General features: G+C 41.6%; 1 protein-coding gene across 1 annotated transcript in view; it reads left to right on the top strand.

Moving 5' to 3' along the window:
* LOC103600043 (stAR-related lipid transfer protein 13-like) overlaps positions 1 to 23810 on the top strand; it is a gene marked incomplete at its 3' end in the record, with an annotated part of 139957 nt that overhangs the window by 99299 nt on the left and 16848 nt on the right. The window contains exons 2-3 of the mRNA XM_008584273.1: positions 21535 to 21606; positions 23313 to 23394. Coding sequence (XP_008582495.1) covers positions 21535 to 21606; positions 23313 to 23394 — 154 coding nt within the window. The remainder of the gene's footprint in view (positions 1 to 21534; positions 21607 to 23312; positions 23395 to 23810) is intronic.

Below are 23810 nucleotides of genomic sequence, written 5' to 3'. Positions count from 1 at the left end.
ACATTCCTGAATGTATGTTTTAAAAACTGCAACATTTTAACAGATTCAATAAATTCTTTTTTTTTTTTTTCCTTTTTGTCTTTTTTACTGACCGGCAACGGGATTGCAACCCTCGGTGTTGCGCCGGCACCGCGCTCAGCCAGTGAGCGGGAACTGGTCTCCACATGGGATCCGAACCCTCGGCAGGAGCACCACCGCGCTCCCAAGCGGTGCACTCTCCAGTGCACCACCGGGCCGGCCCCAGATTCAATAAATTTTTTTTTTTTTTTCCTTTTTGTCTTTTTTACTGACCGGCAACGGGATTGCAACCCTCGGTGTTGCGCCGGCACCGCGCTCAGCCAGTGAGCGGGAACTGGTCTCCACATGGGATCCGAACCCTCGGCAGGAGCACCACCGCGCTCCCAAGCGGTGCACTCTCCAGTGCACCACCGGGCCGGCCCCAGATTCAATAAATTCTAATAAAAAGTGTGCATGATTATGATTAACAAAATCAGGAATACTGGAAGCAAAGTTACCAACATACTGTTTTAGCGTCTAAGTAATGTATTGCCTATTTAGTAAATACTGTAATTATAGCAAATGTTTATTTCCAGCCAAACTACAAAATGCCCAAAGCCTTCACATGCTCTAGAAATTTTTTACTTTTGCCTTTTTAATAACAACTATTTCGTGAATTGCCCACAAGTTTTACCACGCTGCCATGCGCCTGACACTGTGTCAAGTGCTATGGGAACTGCTAACAAACAGACTCGAGCTCGCAGATTCCTGTAACTTGATTTCAGTGACACAATGTCCAAGACCATGTGAACCCAGAGCCAGAGTTGAGGCTGGGTGCAGTACGAGGTCATTTACCTAGACCTGATAGTAACTGACTGCCTTACAAAATGCAGTTTTATTCATCTCCCTACAGTTAGAATCCTGTCTGTCTTCTCATTTTTATTAGAAGTGGATTACAAAACAGGGAAAGATACAAATGTTACATTTATGAATAAAATTGAAAAAGAAGAACCAGTTGCGGTTGATGTCAAGGACAAAGACACAGCAGCTGAGGCTGTGGTTTTGGGGGATGTTTTAGCTTGCTAAGTCAGAGACCACAATATGAAATCACATAAACCGTCTGGATTTCAGCTTGTCAACAATGCTTTCCTAGCAACGAAGTGTTAGACAAACCGTAACTTTCCTACAATGTTCCTATGGGTTTTCTTGGATTCAGTTAGCATGGGTGTGGCTTTTGCCTACAGTCATATAGCCAGGACATCAGGGCACAATTTACCTTCTCTGGAATCCTATGACATTGTTGCAGAGTGTCATTGGCTTTGCTGACTTCAGGTACTCTCAGCAGAACATAAGGTTTGTGCCCAATATCACATAGCTAGTTAGCCACTTTGTTGGGCCATTCATGTGGCGCCTCTTGACTCTCTGCAAGGGACATCTTATTCTGTAAAAGTCTTTGCCCTCTGCAGACTCTCTTTTTTCTATTATATCCTGAACGGAAACAGTTGACTTAAAAAAGGAAACACCAAATGTCGCTTCATAGTCTTAAGCCTAGAAATCAAGTTTAGCCTGAAAATAAATACAAAAGTATAAGGCATTTGGTGGGTTTTGTTATTAAGGCAAAGTGTCTTTCCATTTGTCATTTTCATGGCTAGTCTCACTTGCCTAAGAGCTTTCTTTATGAAGAAAATGTGGAGCAAGGAAGCCTTCCCCACCCAGTCAGTGTCCCCTCAGGGGATCTGCCACTGAAGTCTAGATAGCCCCAAACTGCTTTTTAAAAGCATTTAATTCTCGAAAACGGATGAGCAATGAAACAAACCTATTCAGTCAACTGAAACAGTTTTTTTAGGGAGAAAAATTGAATACTTTTCAAAAGAAGCTGTTTCACAACCTATCTTAGTGTGGGTGTGTATTGAAAGTAGAATGGTTTCCACGAAAATGAAAATGGACATAAAAGACAAAAGAGTTATTGAGTAATATTTAGAGTGAAGTTGAGCGTGTGTGTGAGTGACTGTGTAGTAGCAAAGTGTACCCAGAGATTTTTCTCAGAACTGTCTCTGTGGTCATTTTTAATTTTTACGTACATAATCTTATGACTCATTCAACATTCATTATTCCCATAAACACTGGCCATATACCTACTCTTCCAGGCATTTGATAGCCACTGGGGATTAAATGGCAAATAAGGCAGAGGTCCCTGTCCTCAAAGCATTTATGATATTAACCGTCTGAAAGTCTGCTTCCCACTCACACTGGGGGCAGGAGACTCTGCTTCACATCTAGGCTGACCGAAGCTCCCCACCTCAGCTAGACGCTTCCAAGGCCACCTGGGCACTGGTACATCCACCGGAGGATAGGGAAGGAGAGCGGGTGGTAGATCACATGGCAGATTCACTCTTGTGCCTTTGGCCAGTCTCCTTCATGTGCCCTAACTACAAGGGAGACTCGGAGGCATAGTTCACCCACATTTGTTAAGTAATTAGCTTATTAATTAAGAAATAGTTAATGACAAATGAAGATAGGAGTCTCAATAAAATGCATGCCCAACCACTTTCTTTTGATCAGGTCTCAGGGGTGCTCAATCGGACTTTTTATAAATGTAATATTCATGAGTTGCTTTTTATTTATGTATTTATTTTTACCGTCCCTCCTTTCCAAAGTTGCAAATAGGCACTAGAAAGGCAAAGGTTGGAATCAGGATCCTGGAAGTAAATCAAGTATTAAGTAATGGCCAACTCAGGTCATTACTGCGATGGTAATAATTATCTCCCCAAAAATCGAGTCGCCCAGATGGAGAGGGACCCTTCTCTCCCTCTGCTCGACTTCCCAGCCACCCTCTCCCTCTGAAATGCTCCTCACATCCCCCAGGTCAAGCCTCTTACAGAAGGGGAAGTTTAGCCACAAGTGGAACAGACAGGAAGTGACTCAGTGTTTCCCCAGGGGTCAGGTGTGTGGGCAGGGAGAGAGAACTCCAGACTAGAAAAGTAGCCAGATGTGAGAGTGACCGGAGCTGGAATTTCAGAAATGACACCATCAGCATTGGTGACAGTCCTCCACTTTCCCAGACAAGCATCTCAAAGCACTGCTATGAAGCATTTCCCACCTATTTTCATAGCACAACTAGAAGCAAGGAGGTATTGCTCTGAAGCCTGAGGAGAACGGTTGTAAATACCTGAAGCAAAGTTTCAAGGGAGGTTTCTGGCAGAATTTATTTGTAATTTGGTGGTTTCTGGGTTTTCCTAATAGAAGCCATTAAACGAAAGAGAATTTTAAAATAGAATTTAGTAAGCCTAAAATTTTTTTTTTTGCTCTATTGAGATTATTAGTCTTAAATACTCTACATTTGCTCATATCATCGAATTATGAAATTGGTGAGGGATGGAACATATAATTAACAATATGTGCTTATTGTTTAAATTATATGTAAGTTTACAATGTAAATAGAAACCACACTTGAGAGAAGTGTCGTAAAATGTAAAAGCGCTCATGAGCATGGGTTGGTGAGCACCTGCATTACGCTGTGAGGGTACTTTTTGCACCAAGGAGGAGCAAGCCTCTTAGAAACATCATCTTTGCTTCTTTTAGCCAACTGTGGAATGTTTTAAAACTCTATTCATAGTCTTAAAAGGCATGTAAGAAAAGATGGAAATTTCAAACAAAAGAATAGCCATTGGAATTATAATGTAACTCTTGAGCTGTTTCTTTGTGAGTAGAGCTCTGTTTACTACTAAAAGACTCTGTTGATAATGTGAGTGAGTGGGACATGCTCCACCTTACATCTTAGTCCTATCTGGGGCTTTCGTTCATTGGAAAGTGTGTGGTTCTTTCTGTTCCAAAAAGAATCCTTTCTCCCTGAGACTTTATTTTGAGGTTGTGATGCAAAACTTTGGTGTTCCTCCTTAATGTGGATGAAAAGAATGAGGGAGGAAGCGTGGAGGCTTGGAATCTCAGCTGAGGCTCCACAGGTCCCTGGAGATCGTGAGGTTTCTCTCCACTGCTAGCAGAGGAAGCATGAGAGAGTACTATGGTCTGCTCCCTGCTCTGAATTTCTTTTGGCATCTGCATTGGAAGCTTCCTCAGTTTTCCACACAAACATTACTCGAGCCCCTTTGAGGTGCTGGACACCAAGCTGGTGCAGAGAATGCCAAGACAATGCCTGTGGAGGGAAACAGAAAAGCAGAGTAAATTGAAAATTCAGTACCAGGGTGAGTGCTGGTGGGTCCGAGGGCCACAGGGACTGCTAACCTTCCTTTGTTTTGTGCTTGTGCAACGGGATTGGCCATGGTCTGGTCGTCAGGAAGGACTTCGCAGAGAAGATAAAACTGGAGCTGAGAATTAAAGAAGTGGGGGCAGGGGAGAATAAGAATCAACTAGTCCGATGAAAGGGGAGGAGGTCATTCTAGACAGAGGGAAAAGTGCCTACAGGGAGCGGAGGACGGGAGTTGGGGGTGGCAGTGCTAGGGAACCTCAAGTCAATTAGCTCCACTGGAGTCTGGGCATGTGGGCAGCTGAGGCACAGAAGGACATACCTGGGACCCATGCTGAACTCCAGAATTGCTTCCTGTTCTTGGATTTGAGAACCATGAAGGAGCCTAAGCAGGAGAGTGAGTGATCAGATTTGGGTCTGTCTCTGAAGTCATCTTTACATGGTGTTGGTTGCACTCCTACATAAAATGCACAGATGACCTTTAGAACATAAGGTCTCCAGCTGTTTTATGGAAATACATTCAAGAAGTATCCCAAGGTCACGGTTCAAAATCCCTTACCGGCCAGCAGCCTAAAAAAATTATATATGTATTCAAGAAAGTCTTTGTTTACACACCAGCACTTTATATTGCTGAGTAGAGATTCTGCCTTCATCCTGTGATCTTAAGCTTAGTCAACATCAGCAGTCAGTTGCCTGTGTGACTCTCAATTCTTTAAAGTCAGGTATCTAGATCCACTATAATGTCATCCTGGCTTGAATGGGTCAGAATTTGCCTAAACCCCACATTTTCTGGTATACAGGGAGGCTGTTATTAAAAATAAATAAATAGATCTTCTCTTTAGAAGTGAGGTTCTTTTTTAAATTTATATCTGAGCCTCTTCAATGAGGCAAAATATTCAAGTGTTTAGAAGCTACATCTTGGAACATCAGTTTGAAGAAAATTTGAAGGAAAGCTTTTTGTATTAAAACAAGTATTGCCATGTTATATTTCCACTATATACAGGAGGAAATAAACGAATTCATTGGGGGTATCTGTTTATGTTCTTCTGCCATTTGGGTACCTCAGTGGGAAACTGTGAAAAGTATTCATTTCAGCAAATAATAATAGCTCCAATTTTTAAGTGCCTGCTCTGTGTCAAATTACATAATTCATTTTGTTCAACAAATATAAATATAAAGTCAAGTCAAAGCCGTGTGCTGGGGACCAAAATTACAGTGGTGGACTGAATGCCCTTCCTTGTTCTAGAGTTTCTCCGACATCCTTACAGCCACTATGAAGAGTGTATGTAACGTTATGCACCTTTTGAAGCTGAGAAAACTGGGCTTTGAGATGTAATGTGGTTTGTGACCCTACAGTCAGCCCATACTCAGCGCTGCTCCCCACTGCTACCTTCCTCTCTGATGACTTTTCATATCTGAACTTGCTGTCTCCTTTCCTTTATCTGTTCCTGCTTTTACATCATCCATTAAGGGCATTCATTTCTTTCCCCCATGTCTGTCTACTTTTCTAGCCCAAGAAATTAGCAATGGCCATCAGTCTTCATCAGCCTTGCCCACCTACAAGCCTGTCTTTTATGTTAGCTATTAATAGTAGCCACAATGGCCACAACCACCACAAACCTGTATTCAGCCCCTACTGTCTGCAAATTCACTGTGCTCAGACTTGAAGTCTACAGACAGATGGAAGTCATGGTTACATATAACAGGTCAAATGACAGTTCAAGATGGCCAGGGATCATAGAGTGGTGATGACTGTAAGCATTAGAAGGGTCAGGGAAGACTTCTTGGAGGAGGTGTCCAATAAGTTACACCTTCAAGGATGAAGAAGTTTTATCTAAGCAGAGTAGAGGGAAGGGTCTTCTCAGGCAGACCCAACTTGTTTAGTGCCCAAAAGAAGCTCACCTCATTGCATCACACATTTTTCCTCTGCTCCTAAGAACTAACATAGTCATAGCTGAGCGTAGGTACATTTCAAGGGAGGGGAGGCATCACTCTACTCTAATTGAAAGGATGTCCGCATCTTCCCTTCCCCAGGTGTACCATGATGAACCAGCTGGATGATTCCCCTGGAGGTATGAATGGGGCAGCCTGGAGGGGTTGGGTTTCCTCCAGGGCATATCTAGGGAGATTTGGGTGGCGTGGACTGAACTAGGCTTCAGAGCTGCTCATGAAGGGCCCTAATCCTCATCGCCAGAACTACCCTCATTCTCCAAGGTTTCACCAGACTGGAAATGATTCTGGACCAAGTTTGACTTCCCACCACTATTCCAAACCCACACGGAAGGCCTCGAAGCTGCATGAGATTTCATGTCATTGATTTGTTTTTGACCAAGTCTAGAGCCTGGCACTCAGCCCAACCTCAGCCCCAGCAGCAGTAGCAGCAGGCTTCTCAAGTAGATTGGGAAAAAAAGCTATGAAAAGTGGCATGTGCCCCTCAGCCCCTTAAATCAAACCAGAAAAGGAGAAATAAAGCAGAAGGGCTTTTTCAAGGGGTTAAAAGATCCCTTTGCCAAAGACCTGTGACCAGCAGCAACAAGGAGGCCCTTTGCTGGGAAGAAACCAAGGGGATGCAGTTCATTCTGGCTTGAGATTCTGGCAGAGCAGGGAAAGTGCTTCTCAGCTCTTTCTCTATCCAGCTTGTATTGGACACACACTGGCTTCCTCTGCTAGGCACTAGTGGTGCAAAAAGTGAACAAGGCAACCTCTGCCCTTGAGGAGCTAGTGGTCGAATGGGGAGATGGATGTGTAACAAGAGCAATCCAGTATAATCTCAAAAGGACTAGAATAGATGCAAGGAAGTCCAGAGGCCAACCTGGATTCAGGAGCTGATGTCTCAGCTGAATCTTTATAGAAGACAAATGAGAGCAAGTCAGGAAAAAACAAAAAAAAAGGAGGAGGCACATGGCGGATGAAGGAGAGGAAGCAGCCTAAGCATGAATGTGGGATGTGCACCAGCAGCCTGGGGCTGCGGAACTCCAGGCAGTTCCAACATGAGCCCCGGAAGCAGGCACAGGCCAGGTCAGGGAGGTCGTGTAGGCCATGGCCACGGGCTGGCACTTCATTCTCCAGGTGACAGGGGGCATGAAGGAGTTTTAAGGAGGAGGATCATATCTGCATTTTACAGAAGTAAGGAAAGCAAGAAGCAGGGAGACCCACTGGGATTCCGTTGCAGTAGTCCCAGGACATGATGAGGATCTAAACAAAGGCACAGGGAATGGAGTTGGAGAGGAGAATAGGAGTTTGAGAAATACATTTAAGAGACAAATTTGGCAGGTTGTGGGGTTGTGCTGTAAGAATATGGGGAATGGAGGAGAGAAGAGCCTAGAAAGACCCCCATGTATCAGACTCAATTTATTCACTAATTTATTTAACAGATGCTTCTTATATAACCAAGTGTCACCTAAGACAGTGTTCTTTAAATTGAGGGTCTTCATACCCTCAGTTAGTGGATTTGACCAGCAATTTTGGACAGGATGGGATAGGATAGGATGAGACAGAAAATGTCAGATGGCCTTGCATATATGAAGTGTAACTACTGTTTCGTGAAGCTTTGTTTCGGTCTATGTGTGTGTGTGCATGTGTGGGTGTGTGCATGTTCACAACTATAGGTGTATTTCTTACTGAAGATTGTGGTCAAAACATTTGAAAGGCCTGTGATATTCTTTTTCGACAGTTGTGACTGATTGTTCTCAAATATGAATGTGCCCCGATCAGGTTTAATGATTTTAAAAAGGGAGACTGATTCCTTTCTGGGAAAACAGGAAAATCTTTTTTTGATGTGTTCTTCCAAGATGAAATCTTGCAGTACTCTGTGTGCATGAACTCCCAAGGATTCACTGCAGAGGGAAAAGGAAGAGATCAGAGCCAGCAGAAACAACTCTCCCAGTCATCATCGGGACCATGTCAAATGCCCCGCCCTTCAGAAAACAGGGGCAACATCGAGATATACAAAGGGTAGGAAAGGACATTGCTGCCCAAGGAAATCTATGGGCATGTATCCCACAGGCGGAATCACAACTAGAAGAATGACCTTACCTTATTTTCATAAAGGGTTTTACAGTCGCAAAGTTTCACAATACATGTTCCCATATTTACAGCAGCCCTGTGAATTTGGAGAGACCTGAATGTTTGGGATGTTTATTGACTTCCAGATCTACACATATTTTCCTCTCAATACAGTCATTCATGCATTCAGTCAACATTCACTAAGTGATAACCATTTTGCAAGGCTCTAGGCTAAGAACTGGAAATGTAAAGATGCAATCTGGTTTCCAATCAGATAATATATACCCACAATGGCATAATTTGAGAGGATACAAAATCCACATATTTGTTCAAGGATGCTTGCAGTTTTACCTATGACATGTTTACAGAATGCATGTGCATGAATACACATTTGGGGGGGGAAGAGGGAGAGAGAGAGAGAGATTTTCTCTCCAAGTTTCAAAATTTAATATTGATAGTTCCCAGGCACAGAGCAGGACAAAGCTGGCAGTCTTTTAAGTCTCTTCTAAGGTGCATAAACTTGTCTCCTTCTTGGGCTAACTGATTCTAATAAAGCAGTCATATAAAAAATTTGAATTTAGCAAACTAGTATGGTGTTATACAAATACATTTTATTTTGGGTGTGAGTTAATTTTATGTTTGATAACATTAGATCTTTTAAAGCTTTGAGTATCTTGAGATTTTTAGTTCAAAGTAATAAAAATGTCTTAATGAAAAAATTGCATAGAGCAGAGGAGATAATTGTTCAAAATTGGCAACTGAAAAATGTCTAGTATCTTATTTTTCTAAATTACTAAAGCCTGGATTGCTCACTCTTGCTTGGATTATGTGCCTATTAGGAGCCTCTTAGGTAAACACTCGGCCCTCAGCCTGCTTTAAAAAAAATTGAGTTATCTAAACCTGCATTTTATTAAAAATACAGTGAGAGACACTTTTTGCTCTTCTCTGATAATCTTTCTAGTCTCTTTAAAGTCCTCTTGCTGCTAACTTAATCTTATTCAGAAAGGGGAAAATCCACTCACCTCTGTAGATTAACTATTTAAGATGTTTAAGTTCAGTGTTAACCACTGGAAGATCATTTATCCCCTTTTTAAGTGGGTTTATTTGCAGGCTGAAATCTTAATGAAGAATAATGTTCTGCAGAATGCTGTTTGCCATTAGTGATCACCTATAAGTGTAAACTTGAAAGGGACCTCTATTAGCAAATTTTTCTTAAATTTCAGAAAACAAATCTGGGGCAGCTGATGGTGAAATGCAATGAGAATTTATCACTGAACAGGCAAATCATTTTTGCCAAAAATACAGCTGGCATAGTAAATGGCTAGGTTTAAAAATAATTCATTTACTAAAAACCTTTGCAAATTGTTACCTCAATTGTTATATACTTACACCTTATTAAAGATTTATGTGGTCAAAAATGAAAGCACCTATACAACAGTGTTTACATACAAAAGGCTTCCCACGCCCCTGAATTCTATCTAAAAACCCCAGGTTAGGGCCGGCCCGGTGGCGCACTCGGTAGAGTGCAGCACCTGGGAGCGCGGCGGCGCTCCCGCCGAGGGTTCGGATCCCATATACAGACTGGTCTGCTCACTGGTTGAGCGTGGTGCGGGCACGACACCGAGGGTTGCGATCCCGTTACTGGTCACAAAAAAAGACAAAAAAGGAAAAAAAAAAAAAAACCCAGGTTAGCAACCTCCAATTCATTCATGAGCCTGAGCCAGACAGACTTCATCTTAATTTTTAAAAATTGTGTTAATACTTACTTGATGTTCTTTATTTTGGAAAAACAAAAGGTTCAGGAGGACTGCTTTCTAGATTTTCTGTTCAGCATTAGGTATAATTTGAGCAGTCACGGAACACTATTATCATTTTAGACATAAGAGCAAAATATTTCTTTGCTTTTGAATGTAAATGACTTCAAGTATTTGAATAGTATTTGAATTACTTTCCCAGTCGCCTCCTCACAAAGCAGATCCCTAAATATTCACCCAGAATGTTTTTCATAGTGAGAATGACCTTGGCGGGAAGCCTACCTGGGAGACTCATGACCTCTTGAGGTCAATAACCCTCAGCTCCACATTAACCCTCAGGTCCTTCCAGTCATTAATCCACAGGAAGCTCACATCTCTTGCTCACAATTTACTTATTTGTTCAGTTTTTTTCTCATAACATGGAAAAATAATCTTCTGAAGGCATTTCACTTAATGAAGCCCACATGTCTGATACAGATTTCTTCCCAAGGTTCTGCTGTTTGGTTATGTTTTAACACATCTTTGCCCTTGAGAGCTCCACATATCAGGCACGTGGTGGCTAATATTTTACTTATTAACTGGTAAGCACATTGTAAACTATAATCGCAAGACTTTTCCCCAGCTTGGTGTTTATATCCTAAAAGTTAACAGCCTTTGAGGACAGGGCCCTGGCTGCTGTTTTCCAAGTGTCACATCTTGTATGACTGTCATTACATCTTGTTAAACAGTGCTGTGTGGTGTGAAGCATGGCTTCCTGAGATACAGCATCATTTAACAGAAAGTGTGTAATGAATCACCCTATAGAATATAAAAGTGAATTGCCTGTTAGATACCTGTCATAAGAAGAATCTGGGTACACGTTGGCAGGGGCCATGTGAACCCAAAGTCCTCCTGCAGGCACAGATGCAGGAGCACAAGAATCTACTGCCAGGAAGGCACCAAGTCCCCAGGAGTCCCAGCTCCCAAATCAGCAGTGAACAGAAGTGGGGTTGCTGATGGACAGAACCGTTCAGCTAAACTTCTGGCTTGAATCTCACCTCATGTGCTAGACTTTTGCTGGTCACCTCTGCAAAATGCCCCCTCTTGCTCTGAACCTGGAGGACATTGTCCTGTTCTGGAGGGCTTTTGCTTTCTTGGGTTGTAGTGATGCCTGGAAGGGTCTTTGTCTTCCTGCTCAACTTAGAAACCTACCAGTCAGGACCCGGCTGCCCACAGCCTTGCACTCTCCCACGGTGCTCCTACCAGATGTCTGATGAACAATAAATAAAGATAAATACTTTCCACTTCTGAAGGCCAAATGAAGAGGAGCTGAGTGGGGAGAATCAGAGACCATCCAGCAGAACCACTATGGGAAGGTAACAGTGAGCACCTCCGCCCTAGTAATAGTAGCAAATACTATGCTCTGGGTACATGTCCAATCACTTTACAGTGACTTAATCATTTAATCCTCACAACAACCCTCGGAGGTAGGTACCGTTGTGTGTTCCCATTCTATAGATGAGGAAACTGAGGCATGCTGAAGCTAACCTACCCGAGGTCGCAAAGGTAACGAGAGGTGGAGGCAGAATGTGGGCTCAGCCCTTGCGTCTGCCACTTTCTGCCGTGTTCTCTCTCGTGTATCCGCTTAGTCCGCTTACGCCCTCAAATAAAGCAGCATTTTCTAACAAATCCACAAGCTCTTTTTAAAAAGTTAATCTATAGAACTAAGTATACGCATTCAATAAGAGGAGAAACGAGTTTTATTTAAATAATAGATATGACATTAGTTAAGAGCAAAATGAAATTAGCATGTGTCTTTATTTTAAGATCCCCTTTAAAGCAATAACATTAATCTGCACAAAAATAAAATTGGCTTATCTTAAAGAGTTACACTTTTGGTGAATTTGCTAACTTTACAAATTTGGGTCACATTTTCCTTTTGATATCTTAAAGGATTTGGAAAGTCATGTAGAATCCAAATATTCAAGCAGTCATTAAAACAAGATGTGGAGTTTTTCTTTATTTGATCTAGTTTGTTTGTTTATTTTGTTTTGTTTTTTAAGTGCCACTTAGAAACTTCAGCAAACAGGGAATACCAGGTTATTACATAAAGTGAAACACATCTTTGAAATTGTCCAAATACATATTCAAGAGGTCAAAAACAAGTAGAACAGCTGTTACATAAAATCTCTACTTTCCAAATACCTAAGACATTCGAGAAGGAAGAGGTGGGAACTTGGTCCAGGATCTAACCTTAACTTTGAACTTCCTGACTTGTGTTAGTTTAAGACATCCCTGTAGCATCATTTAAATATAGTTCTGGTGTGTGAATAAACTTCCACTTGGAATTTCCTTTTTGAAGTCTGCTGAGAATATAAATTAAAACCATATGAGATGTGTCTTAATCCAAAATGTAAAATAACATGAGAAATGTCAACTCAGAAGTAGTCCCTGAAATACATTCACAAGGATGCATGTACTGGTGAAATTCTTTATTTAGAATGAAAGCTTCCAGAGAACTGGATTGATTATTTTTAACCCATGATTATGGAAGCCTGAGCTGATAAAAGAAGATGCTTTTTAAAGTAATGGCAGTAGGAATATTATTCAGCCACCTAGAATGTTTGAGAAGAACATCTGTTGGCTTAGAAAGTGAAAAAGCAAATTACGATTTTATTTAAAAATTGTGTAAAATAGTGTACTTCGCCTGGATACACGTACATGTCTTCATAATGAAAGAATGAGAGACTACACGCCAACCAATCAATCTCCAGGTGGTAGAAGGTAGAATTATGGTGGGTTTTCCCTTCCTTCCTTCCTTCCTTCCTTTTTTTTTTTCCTTATTGTTTTAGTTAGTAGCAGAAAATTGAAATTATTTTCATTTGACTTTTGAAAATAAATAAGCGTAGTATCTTTAGCTGACAGTTTTGTCATTTGTCATACCACCTTTCTTGGATACAGCTAAAATCCAGTACTGACTGCTCAGCTGGTGCTTGAGCTGGTTCTGACAGATTTGCCAGCCTGCGCGGTATCCAGAGTTCATGTCATTGTGTAACCACATCACCAAAATCTTGCAAGCTTGCCTGTTAGCTCGTACTTGAGTGATGAAAGGACTCTTGGTAGCACTTTTAAATTGCCAATTTGGTTTCCTTTTATCAGTATACGTTAGCCTTGGTTTGGGTGTGTTTGCATGAGTGTCTCAAATCTTAGGTTTAGATGTTACTACTCTTCTCTTAGAATTCATTGAAGGGGAAATGTCATTTTTATCTCTTATTCAAGTCTGTTCTTAGAGAAAATGATCCTTTTATGCCTGAATTCAGTGAATATTTGGGCAAGCATATTAGGCAGACCATCATATTAACCAAAATTGTTTTAAAACTTGTTATGTCCCCCCAGAACTAGCCAAGGAATTAAATTATATTCATATTATGTGAGGTAGCCACCTGGGCCTCCATTTAGAATTAGTTGTGTATTTACACATGGACTTCTGCCATTTCCTATTTTGTTCCTAAACTTAACATGTGAAGAGGCCCAATTAAGATTTTGTGACAATAATTATTAAGGCCTTTCAGTTGCTTAACTGACTCCATCTTGAGGAACTCTTGGGGTTTCGTGGTAGGCAGTGGCTCCACGACTGCAAAACCTGGGGATGTTCGTGCGCCTGTTCGTGCACACAGCCTCCCTGAGAAATACTGCAAGCGCCTGATGGCAACAATCTGTACCAAATAAAAGAGGAGAATAAGGCTACTTCGCCTCATGCAAGCTTGAGTCAAAACAATCTGGTCGGAAACTATTTGGCTGGAAGAGCATACATTTTCTGCTTTCTTTTTCTTTGAGATTGATTGGGGTGGGGGATTGATTGTTTTCTTTTTAAATTATACTGTTAGGAATATGGGCATGGAGAATCTTATTTATATTCCTGAAGACTCTCCTTGTTTAGTCGCAACCGAGCTTTTGATCTTCTGTAGTGCACTTGTACGTGAACTTATGTGCACACACTCACACACGTGGATGCACGTGTGCATTGTTGACAACATTTTTTGAATTCACATGGGCTGTGCACTGCAGGCAGGGAAGGAGAATTCCAAGCTCATCTCTATCCCACACTAATGACATCCAGCAGCAATTTCAAGTTGAAATAAAGGTCCATAGTTCCTTCCATATGGTTCATCTGTAGAATGAATAACTGACAGCTGTGTTAAATTAGCTTATGCCAGATTATGCCACTTTAACAAATTGTCTCTCCAGTTGCAGTGACGTACAACAGACTTTATTTCTCGTTCACATTACACATTAGCATCTGGTCTGCTGTAGCTCTGTCCCCAGTGTCCTCATTCCAGGACCCAGGCTCTCTCTAAGACATGCCAGCCTCATGATAGAGGAAAAAAGAGCAGGAAAGCTGGCAGAACCAGGTAATGGCCCTTGAAAGCATTGCCTGAAACTAGCATACATTACTTCTGCTCATATTTCTTTGGCCACAGTGGGTCACATGACCAAGCCTGACATCAGAGGGGTGGGAAGCGTATGCCTCCCTGCTGGTGGAGAATCGCCAGTCACATGGGAACTGGAAAGGGGATGGGATCATTGGGAACATATATAAAAAAATGTGAACATAGGAAAAAAAGTGTACCTGTGTGTGTATGTATACAAGGGTACTTCAAAACATTCATGGAAGCATAGAATTAAAAGATAATACAAATCTTCCCATGAACATTTTGAAGTACCCTCATATATGTTTTAATTATAAATTTAATAATTATTTTAAAATAATAAAGGTAATTTTATATTTATATATTATATATATTATGTTATATAATATGTATCATAATATATATATATATGTATATATATATATATATATGGTTCCCCCAATCAAGCTAAAAAAGTGTGATTAAAAACAACCTTTGAGCAACTAGGAATAAATCTATTCTTTAGGTACAAAATTTCCTCGACCCTTTCTACTCCAATAGAAATTATTTTAAATGACTAGATTTGCTGTGAATCCACCTTGCAGAAGATATTTCAAGACCTGGGAAATAAGAATTGTTGATGGAATACCATGTCTCAGCATGTCTGTGACTCTTGCTTTTGGGAAATTAAGGACACATGAACACAGCCATGAATCTCTGCCTTAACTGAGTCCAGTTAGGTGTCACAGTGCTATATGCGTCTTCCAAATTTCTTCCTCCTATCGTCATACAAGTGTTCTTCAAAAAGTTCATGGAAAAAGGAGAGAACAGAACTGAGGCCCACAGAGGTGGGAAAGAAGAAGGGGGAGGGGGGTTAGTGAGAAATTAGTAAAGGGCCACAAAAAATAATTACAACGTGTAAGGTTGAATATCCTGATTATTATCCTGATTTGAGTATCACATATTCCCACCCATATTGATATGCAACGCTGTCCCCACAGATATGTACAATCATGTTTCAAGTTTTTTTAAGTTAAAAACAAAAAGTTCATGGAAAGATTTGTGTTATTTTTCAATTCTGTTTTTCCACAAACTTTGTGAAGTATACTTGCTGACAAGACATTTTGTTACACATCAAGGAGAAAGTTGCCTCCAATTATGGGGAGATAAAATGGGTGTTTATAAGCTGGTTCACTGTTTTAAATATTTAGTGATTAATAACCTTAAATTCATTCTAAATAACCTGTATTTTAACTCTTCTTAGTAACTTAGATTATCATGGGAAAAAAATGTTATACATGTTAGGGAAAAATATTATACTTGGTATACATTTAAGACTTATTCAGGCCTTTTACGTGTCATAATAGACTTAATAAATAATTCAAAAAGTACAAAAAGATGTATCCCTGACACCATGCCATGGGATCTAAGTCAAAGCCTATTACTACTAAAACCCTGATGTTTCATCCTGCACATGTAATTAAGGTTATAAAGCTCTCCTGGGAGGAGGATTATGGTGGCATATGGTTCCATGTAATATTAGAGATTGCATCATTCATATTCATATATGTAGATGAGATATATACCCTGGTAGTGATTTTAATAAAACTGGCCTAGTATATGGCCTGAGAAATACACCTTCAGTAAACAGGGAATTCACTTGAGAAATTCTGTCTGAAAACAAAAGAGTCGTTTGCCTTAAATAGTACATTAATAATGATGTTAACTCAGCTGTATAAATTATCCTAAGCCAACAACTATGAGCCTGTTGAAATTTTAATACCTTTGATATACTTTAATAGTGATAATTGCATTCACTGCAGACACCTTGTGATGGTTGAGTCATCCTGCTGGTACCCATAATCTTTCAGAAACAGGGTGCCCACCAAATTAGCCAGTGTACATGATAAAACAGAACACTGTTCTCAAGCCTACTTTTTTAAATCACTTGGAGATCATGCTGTCTTTTCCCCCACTTCTCTTGAGTACTTTAATGAATATTTAAGATAGAAGACCTACTTAGATTGGAGCCAGTTTGTCCGCAGAAATTCGAGGAGAATTCTAAGAACAACATTAAGACATATGCTTGTATATAATCATTTCATAAACTGTGCACAATAGAACAGGTTCCTTCTATCCAGCTAAATTTTGGATGAGAACACATTTTAATTTGGCCCTAATGTGAATTTTTGGTCATTTAGAAAGAATACCCAATACCTGTGGGTTAGCTATGGAAAATTATTTGCTATGCTGAGAATAACGTAAACCAAAGTGTACTTTAAAGTGCTTAGCTGAGAGAACATACTGTTCATGTTCATGCTAGAAGTACCAGCTGAAAATCCAATGAAATATAGTAAGTGAGATGAGGCCTGCGAACCCTGGGCGGAAGACTGACTGTGCTCAATATAACACCTTGCTTGATGGAGGCCCTCCTAAGCCTTGGTCACTGACTGTTTATACCCAAGTCACTAAATGATATTTCCTTAAAGAAACAGCATGTATATCTCTTCTGATTCACATAGACTTCCAGCCTTCTCCACAATCAGTCTGCATTGCTCAAGTCCTACTGCATTCTTTTCTGCTGGTTACCTGGATGTTATAACCTCCTAGCAGGCAATTGCAGTTGGCAGTATTCAAAAACCAAGTTATTTAAAAAATGTGCATCATTCTGAAAACAAAATACAAACAATATCATTATATGGGAAAATATTCACAATGTATTATTACATGAAAAAAAGCATCAGCCTAAGATATTACCATATTACCATTTTGACAAATAACATATCAAATTATGTATCAGTAACGGGGCAGGAGTTAAATTTTTTTTTCTTTTATTGTGACTTTCTGTAGTTTTCAGTACGTTTTCAACACTGAGCATTATAATGAAGAAACATGAAAAAACACTTTGTAAAAACGTACCACAGGGCATGGTTTGTTCCCACAGTGCTTTGTTCTCAGGCCCAAGGTAATGTGCATATCACAGCACCAGTGAGACGGCACCCCTCTACCGAGTCTGTCTCCGGACAGAGGTCACATAATCATCTAAGCATGTAGGTAAGGCAGTTGAGGTAAAGCCAGTGACTTTTCCTCAAGTGGAATTGTGGATTTGAGGCAGAAGAGTATGCCTAGCCCCAAAGCATCTACTGAATTTATTCAGTCAACCAGTAAAAAGGTTTGCTTAGTTTTTGTGCAGACCAAGCTACCAACTCCCTTTCCAACCAGTTGATTTCAACCCCAAACAACTGTTGGCTTAAGGTCCCAAAGCTCCTCGAGCTCCTTGAGGCTAAGCAGGATGGGGTGCTCTGGAGGAGCAGGTCACCCCGTGTGAGTGATGGTGATAGGGCCAGAGTGTGAGATTGGGGGACAAGGGGTGTCAGCCCACTTAAACTACGTAGAAGAAGCTCCTCACATAGAGAGTTTCTGTTATCGGAAATGGGGTAGGATGTTGGAAAGGCAAAAATAGTTACCTGCTATAGAATAAAATGAAATGATTATTACATAGACTAATTACAAAAGTTCTGTTGGAATTCTGTCATGATACCCAGCCAAACGGATTGGATTTTCCCCGGCAGGGTAGCATGGTAACTGCAGTAGAAATCTGCAGCCCTTCTGTGCAAGGGCTACCCACACTGAGGCTTTCAGCAAGAGAGCTGCAGTGAGCTGATGTGTTGCTTTGTAGCCCTGGAGCTGCTACAGGGGCAGGTGAGGGTTGCAAATAGAAAATGAAATTGTCAATATGTGATTTTAATAGCTTTTAATGCTTTTACATAATATTGGGCTGGCTAGCAAGAGCACAAAAAAGATCACACTTCTCTTCAAACCTCATTGAAATCTCATTAGGCAGATCTTTGTGAAATGATGACGCGAACAATAATGATTCCTTTTAATTCTCCAATCGTTTTGGCCACTGCAAGGGCCACAGAGGGTACACATTAGCATATGGCTGATAGGTGTTAAGAGAGAACTGTCAGGAATTAATAGAAATTGCAAGGCTTTTTAATCCCCCCCCAACTCAATTAGATGGGCAAATTCACATTTAATAGTGGTTGACTATACCAGGTTATCTTGCTTGCCTCTTCTGTCACTAGCTGGAAAACAAAAGTTCATTTTGCCCTTCAGTTGAAATATCAAGATGTTGGGCCTGCAGCTAGGATGGGGGAACGTAAAGGAGGGCATGTGTTTGAGGGATATGTGGGCAAACAGAATGGCAGGTTGGGTGTGGGGAGAGATAAGAGAAGAACACATCCAACATGACTGGGGTATGGCTCCTTCTAATTTATTATTTACTAACTGCAGTTTTTGTTGTCATCTGACACCTACAAGCTAACTGCCTACCCATTTAAAAAATAATAATAATAAGTTTATTTGAGTGATTGATTTAGCTGGGTTCTGGTTAAGATTTGATGATTCATGTTTGTGTATGAACAGAATTCCAGTTCATTATCCATGTTGCTCTTGTGAAAAAATGAAATGATCTGGAGAGACTTTTCAATAAAATCTCCCAGCTAGCCTCAGCCCTATCCCACTGCACAGCCTGAGTTCGCAGTTCCAGAAAGAGTTTTTCTGGAAGAATCCCTGGCTGCCCACTTCTCCGCGTCTCATGCTCCTTTTCACCCCCAGGGTCTGCCCCCCGCGAGCCTGGGCTGGTGGGGTGCGTGCTTTTCATACACTCGCCGCCCACTCTCCTTTGAGCTTTCTGTGTGGTAGAGCCCCCACCTGCCGGGTCTCCTCTGAGTGTTCTTCACAGCGTGGCTCTCTGGGACTCTTGCTTAACCCTACACTGTGATCATAGAAAATGTAGTAATAAAATAGAAAATACAGAGTTCCATGCTTCCCTCTAAGACTTGCTGACTCATAATTAAGCTTCCAGCATGTCTAGAAATTAGATATTTTCTTGTTACTACCCATTGTATTTTATGGAAGTGGAAAGCAAATCTGAAGCTTGAAAATGTATGAGGCAACATTTTGTCTGTGACTTAGTAGCCACCCACTGCATTTTCTATGCGTTACTAGTAGACTGCATTTCCTACTTCCTCTGAAATACTGTGTGGTTATCAAGGTGGAAGCCTTTGCATACAGAATCTCAATCGAGTGCTAAATAGAACCTTGGAGTGATGTAATAATTGCCCTTCAGACCTTCCACATGGAAAGCCCAAGTTAGCCAGTGCAGCACGATTTAGCCCAAGCTCCTGCATGTCAGAGACTCCCCTCCTGATAGAAACACTCACCGAAGCTCCCGCTTCCAGAGTGGTGCCCCAGGTATTTCTGAACCATGTAGATATGGGAGCAATGAGTACATGTTAGGTCTGTGCTGGTCAAAAGGGCATGGAAAACCCTCACGTCAGAAACGGAACTTGAGATTTAGAAGTTGTCAGTCCTTGGGTGTGAGAAACACCCTCATCCATCCAAGGCAAAAGGATGGACACAGAGACACGAGGTACAGTGAAGCGAGACTTTACTTACGGCCTTGCAAGGCTCGGGTGTCTGACTGGCAGGCACACGGAAAAGGGCTGGGGCAAGCAATTTATTCCCTAGTGTGCAAGTCCCTGCCCCCACCTCCTCATTGGCTGGGGTGCACAATCTCCCCAGATGACGTCTAAGATTAGCCCAAATTATTACCCCCTTGTAAGAAATTTCTTTGTCTGAGGGCTCAGGACCAGCCCACGAAGAAGGCCCGCCAACCCTGTGAAAGGAGCAACATTAGGAAATGAAGAGAACAATAAAGGGCTATAAACTCATTACCATCTCAAGGACAACTTTACCTATACAGTGACCCCCCAGGAATGGGCTGGACCAGTCAGTCAACTTTTCGGCTGGGACTGAATTATTTCTGAAAATGAATCACTTGGATTATTTTCTTACATTGGGGATGTCAGCAGATTAGAGGATGCCAGAGGCAGCAGCAGCTCTGGGACAGAAGCCACCCACCACAGGCTGTTTCCCTGAATTTAGCAACAAATTTCAGTCCAACCAGATCTTCCCACTGGAGCCTGAGTAAGAGCTGGCCTTTTGTCAGTTTTCCTAATATATATTAAATAGCTCTGTCACATCAAACATTGTGCTGCACAGACACTGAGCTTTTGACACAGAGATGTGATCTCAAACCCATGGCCGAGGGTAGTGTAGAGCATTTTGACTTTTCCTTTTGGCTATAGAGAAAAATGAACATCACAGTAAATGGAAATACAATGACCTGACCGGGACCCATCCCAACAGCAGAGGAAGGGACCTCGGTGGAGACCTGTTATAACAGGCTGTTTAATTTCATTTGGAGAAAGTAGACTTTGGACAGATGAACTTCTTTTCCCCTGGATTCATATTTATCTAACAGAATTGTGGTTGGGAAATGATCCAGGATTCACAAGGTCAAAAAGTGACCCGGTGCACATACTGTAGGTTTCTCCCATCTCATCCCACAGCCTCCCCAGCAGGTGGTCCAGTGGGCTGTTCGTACGTCCACAGCAAAAACGGTCACCCAAAGGACATATCCATCTCTTGGGCTTGGCCCTCCGAGGTTCCGGCAGCCCCCTCAAACTGAGGTCTCAATTCTGGGTAATCAGCCGTGTTCTTCCAAGCTGCTCTCCACAGCCTGAAACCATTCCAGCGCGCTTGCCGAATGCACTGGGAACTAAGGCCATCCGTGGAATTATGGCAATAATAATACACTGGATTTCTGTAATACCCTTTTTCATGAGACAATACATTTTCATAGACTATCCAGTCATAGTCATTTTTTCTTTATCCCAAGAGTGAAAGAATAAAGGAATGTTGAATAAATGTTCTGAGCCTTAGCTTTGAAACGTTAAAAAAAAAAAAAATTTAAGGATTATAAAGAAGTATTTCCTCCTCCTCCCCAGTCCCCTGGTTCCCTGGTGTATAAATAAGACATTTTTCCCCCACCTGAAGCTCAGCCTGTGTTCTGTGAACAGAACACAAAGTGGTTTCGTCACTATCCGCGTACACGGGGACGACATCGGGGTCCGCCTCTGCAGACGCGGGGCAGGTGCACCGGGGCAGGTGCACCGTGAGGCTGGGTCTCTCTCTCTTGGCACCCATTTCTGGGTGGTCTGCTCTGCAGGCTTTGTCGGAGCTGGCACCGAGCTCCCGCGTGCCGCCTGGGTGAAGAGGGCAGAGTGCTGGCGTGCGGCTGTGGGACTCACGACTTTCCCTTTCTTGTCTTTTTCAGAAACTGAGGCGAAGGAGGCGTGTGCGTGGCTCCGAGCTGCCGGGTTCCCGCAGTACGCCCAGCTGTACGAGGGTGCGTCGCCCTGCGCTCCGCTCGGCACAGGGACCTCACACTGAACCGCGTGTACCCCCGGCGTGTTTTCACTTCCAGCTCTTTTCTCAAACAGTTCGCTTTGCTTCTTTTCCCCTCACCTTTGCGATGCCCAGGGCTTGTCCCGACACCAACTGAGAAATGGGCGCGGTCTCCCGGCCCGCTGTCCTGCCACTTGCCACTGCTAAGTCCCCTGTCACTACCACGAACCCCAACTCCACGTCTTCCTTCCAGTCTGCTGCCGTCAGCAGCTTTTCAGCACTTTCTAACTTATTTTTCTCCTACTTTTTATCTTTGCTACTCTCAGTTTTCTTGAAACTACCATGAATTAGTTGATAAATTTCCCAGAAGTCACAAAACTGTCTTGAGTTTTCTCTGGTTCTGTTTAGTTTATATGAAAAGTGTTAAGGTATATGGCTCAGGTGTTCTCCTGAGTTTTAAGTAAGTGCATTTATTATGGCCAGGATGGTACTTGCTTTCGTCGATTCTTTAATTGACACTTAATAAACTTACTCACCTATACCTTACTTATATCTGAAATTATAACCAAAGCTTTTAACTCCTTCAAGGATCATCCGTATACATAGTGAATTAGACCCCAACAATGAGCAGAGGGCACGCTCTTTTTTTCTGCAAACTTTTTTGAAGTGCTCTCATACCATTCATTAATATTCACAACACCTCTGAAGAGTAGGTATTATAATTATCATCATCCTCATTTTACAGATGAGGAAACAGAGGCCCAAAAGAGATTAACTGACTTGCCCACAGTTCCACAGCTAGAAAGAGAGGAGCCAGGGCGGCCGGCCTTAGGTGTCTGTGTTTCTGCACCACTGCATAATCCCTCATTGGCAGAACGAGGCAGTCTTCATTCTGGCACCATCTGGAATTCATTCACATTACTTTTTTCAGCAGAAGTAGAATTATTTCTGTTTCCTACTCACACTGTTTTAGATACCCTTAGATTATCATGATTGGAGACGTATAGGCAGTACACAATATAAGGTAAAGAAAAATAGCAGGATAATGTTAATGAACTGGCATTTTCAGATTTGACCATGGTCTCATTTCCAATGATCTCTAGACTTTTACCTCCATGAATGAGGTTCCCAAATTTAACGTAATGCTCTAACTATTGCCCATGACCTCCAAAGTTGGCATGCACAGTCTATTGGAGCAAAGTCATGGTGCTGGAATTTTCTTCTCTTTGGGTAGAATCAGTCGCTGATATTTCAAAATGAATCAAGATTTTGCTACAAAAGAGAACATTTAAGACCAATGAACTTTGGGTATTTCTGGAAATTTCCTAACTATTGTGTAAAATCATCAGGATAGAAGTCAGTGGCTTGCACTTTAGGCAGATGGTGAGTGTGTAAACCCTCTTCTCCGAGTCCACGTCAGGCTGTGTCTGTGACAAGGATGAGCTATAGAAACACAGGCACATAGTATTCAATCCTATCCATGTAAGATTGATTATTCTCATATTTCACACTTACATTGTTCTCTTAAAAGAATTAATTATGGTAAAAATAAAAGTGTCTGCTATTTTAAACATTACCAACAATAGTAATGTGCAGTAACTGCTAGTCAGGTCAGTGGCTTATACAGACCTTGGTGGCTTGAATATGCTGGTACCCATTCAGATAAAACAAGGTACACAAACCTTTTTGTTTCTCTCTCTTTTTCAGATTCGCAATTTCCCATCAACATTGCGGCTGTCAAAAACGATCATGACTTTCTGGAAAAGGACCTTGTAGAACCTCTTTTCAGGTATATCACAGGAAGTATTTTTGTTTCTTTCTGTTGTTCAGTCCCCAATAGGTATCACTATACTGAGGGGCGAGTTTGACTATTCAGTAAGTATTTATCGAGTGCCTACTATGTTCCAGACATGTGTCCAGGTTCTAGGTATACTACAGTGATCATCTGTGTTTTCCTGGAGCTTAAATTCTAGTAGGACACTTCAGACAATAGATTAGGAAAGAGAGAGAGAGTGAGTGAGAGAAAGAGAGAGGGAAAGGATATTTCAGAGAGTGTCAAATGCTCTGAAAAAAGTAAAACAAGATGAGGATATAGACAGTGATTGGGGACCATGGATGGATGGCCACAGGGAAGGCCCTGAAAAACTCCATAAGTGTGTCAAACTTAGCTGCATTTTTTTGCAAAGTCAGGTGATTATATCCTCA

The sequence above is a fragment of the Galeopterus variegatus genome, unplaced genomic scaffold (assembly GCF_000696425.1).
Source record: "Galeopterus variegatus unplaced genomic scaffold, G_variegatus-3.0.2 Scaffold3196, whole genome shotgun sequence".
In the NCBI taxonomy this organism is placed as follows: domain Eukaryota; kingdom Metazoa; phylum Chordata; class Mammalia; order Dermoptera; family Cynocephalidae; genus Galeopterus; species Galeopterus variegatus.
This window is presented reverse-complemented; position numbering and strand designations above follow the sequence as displayed.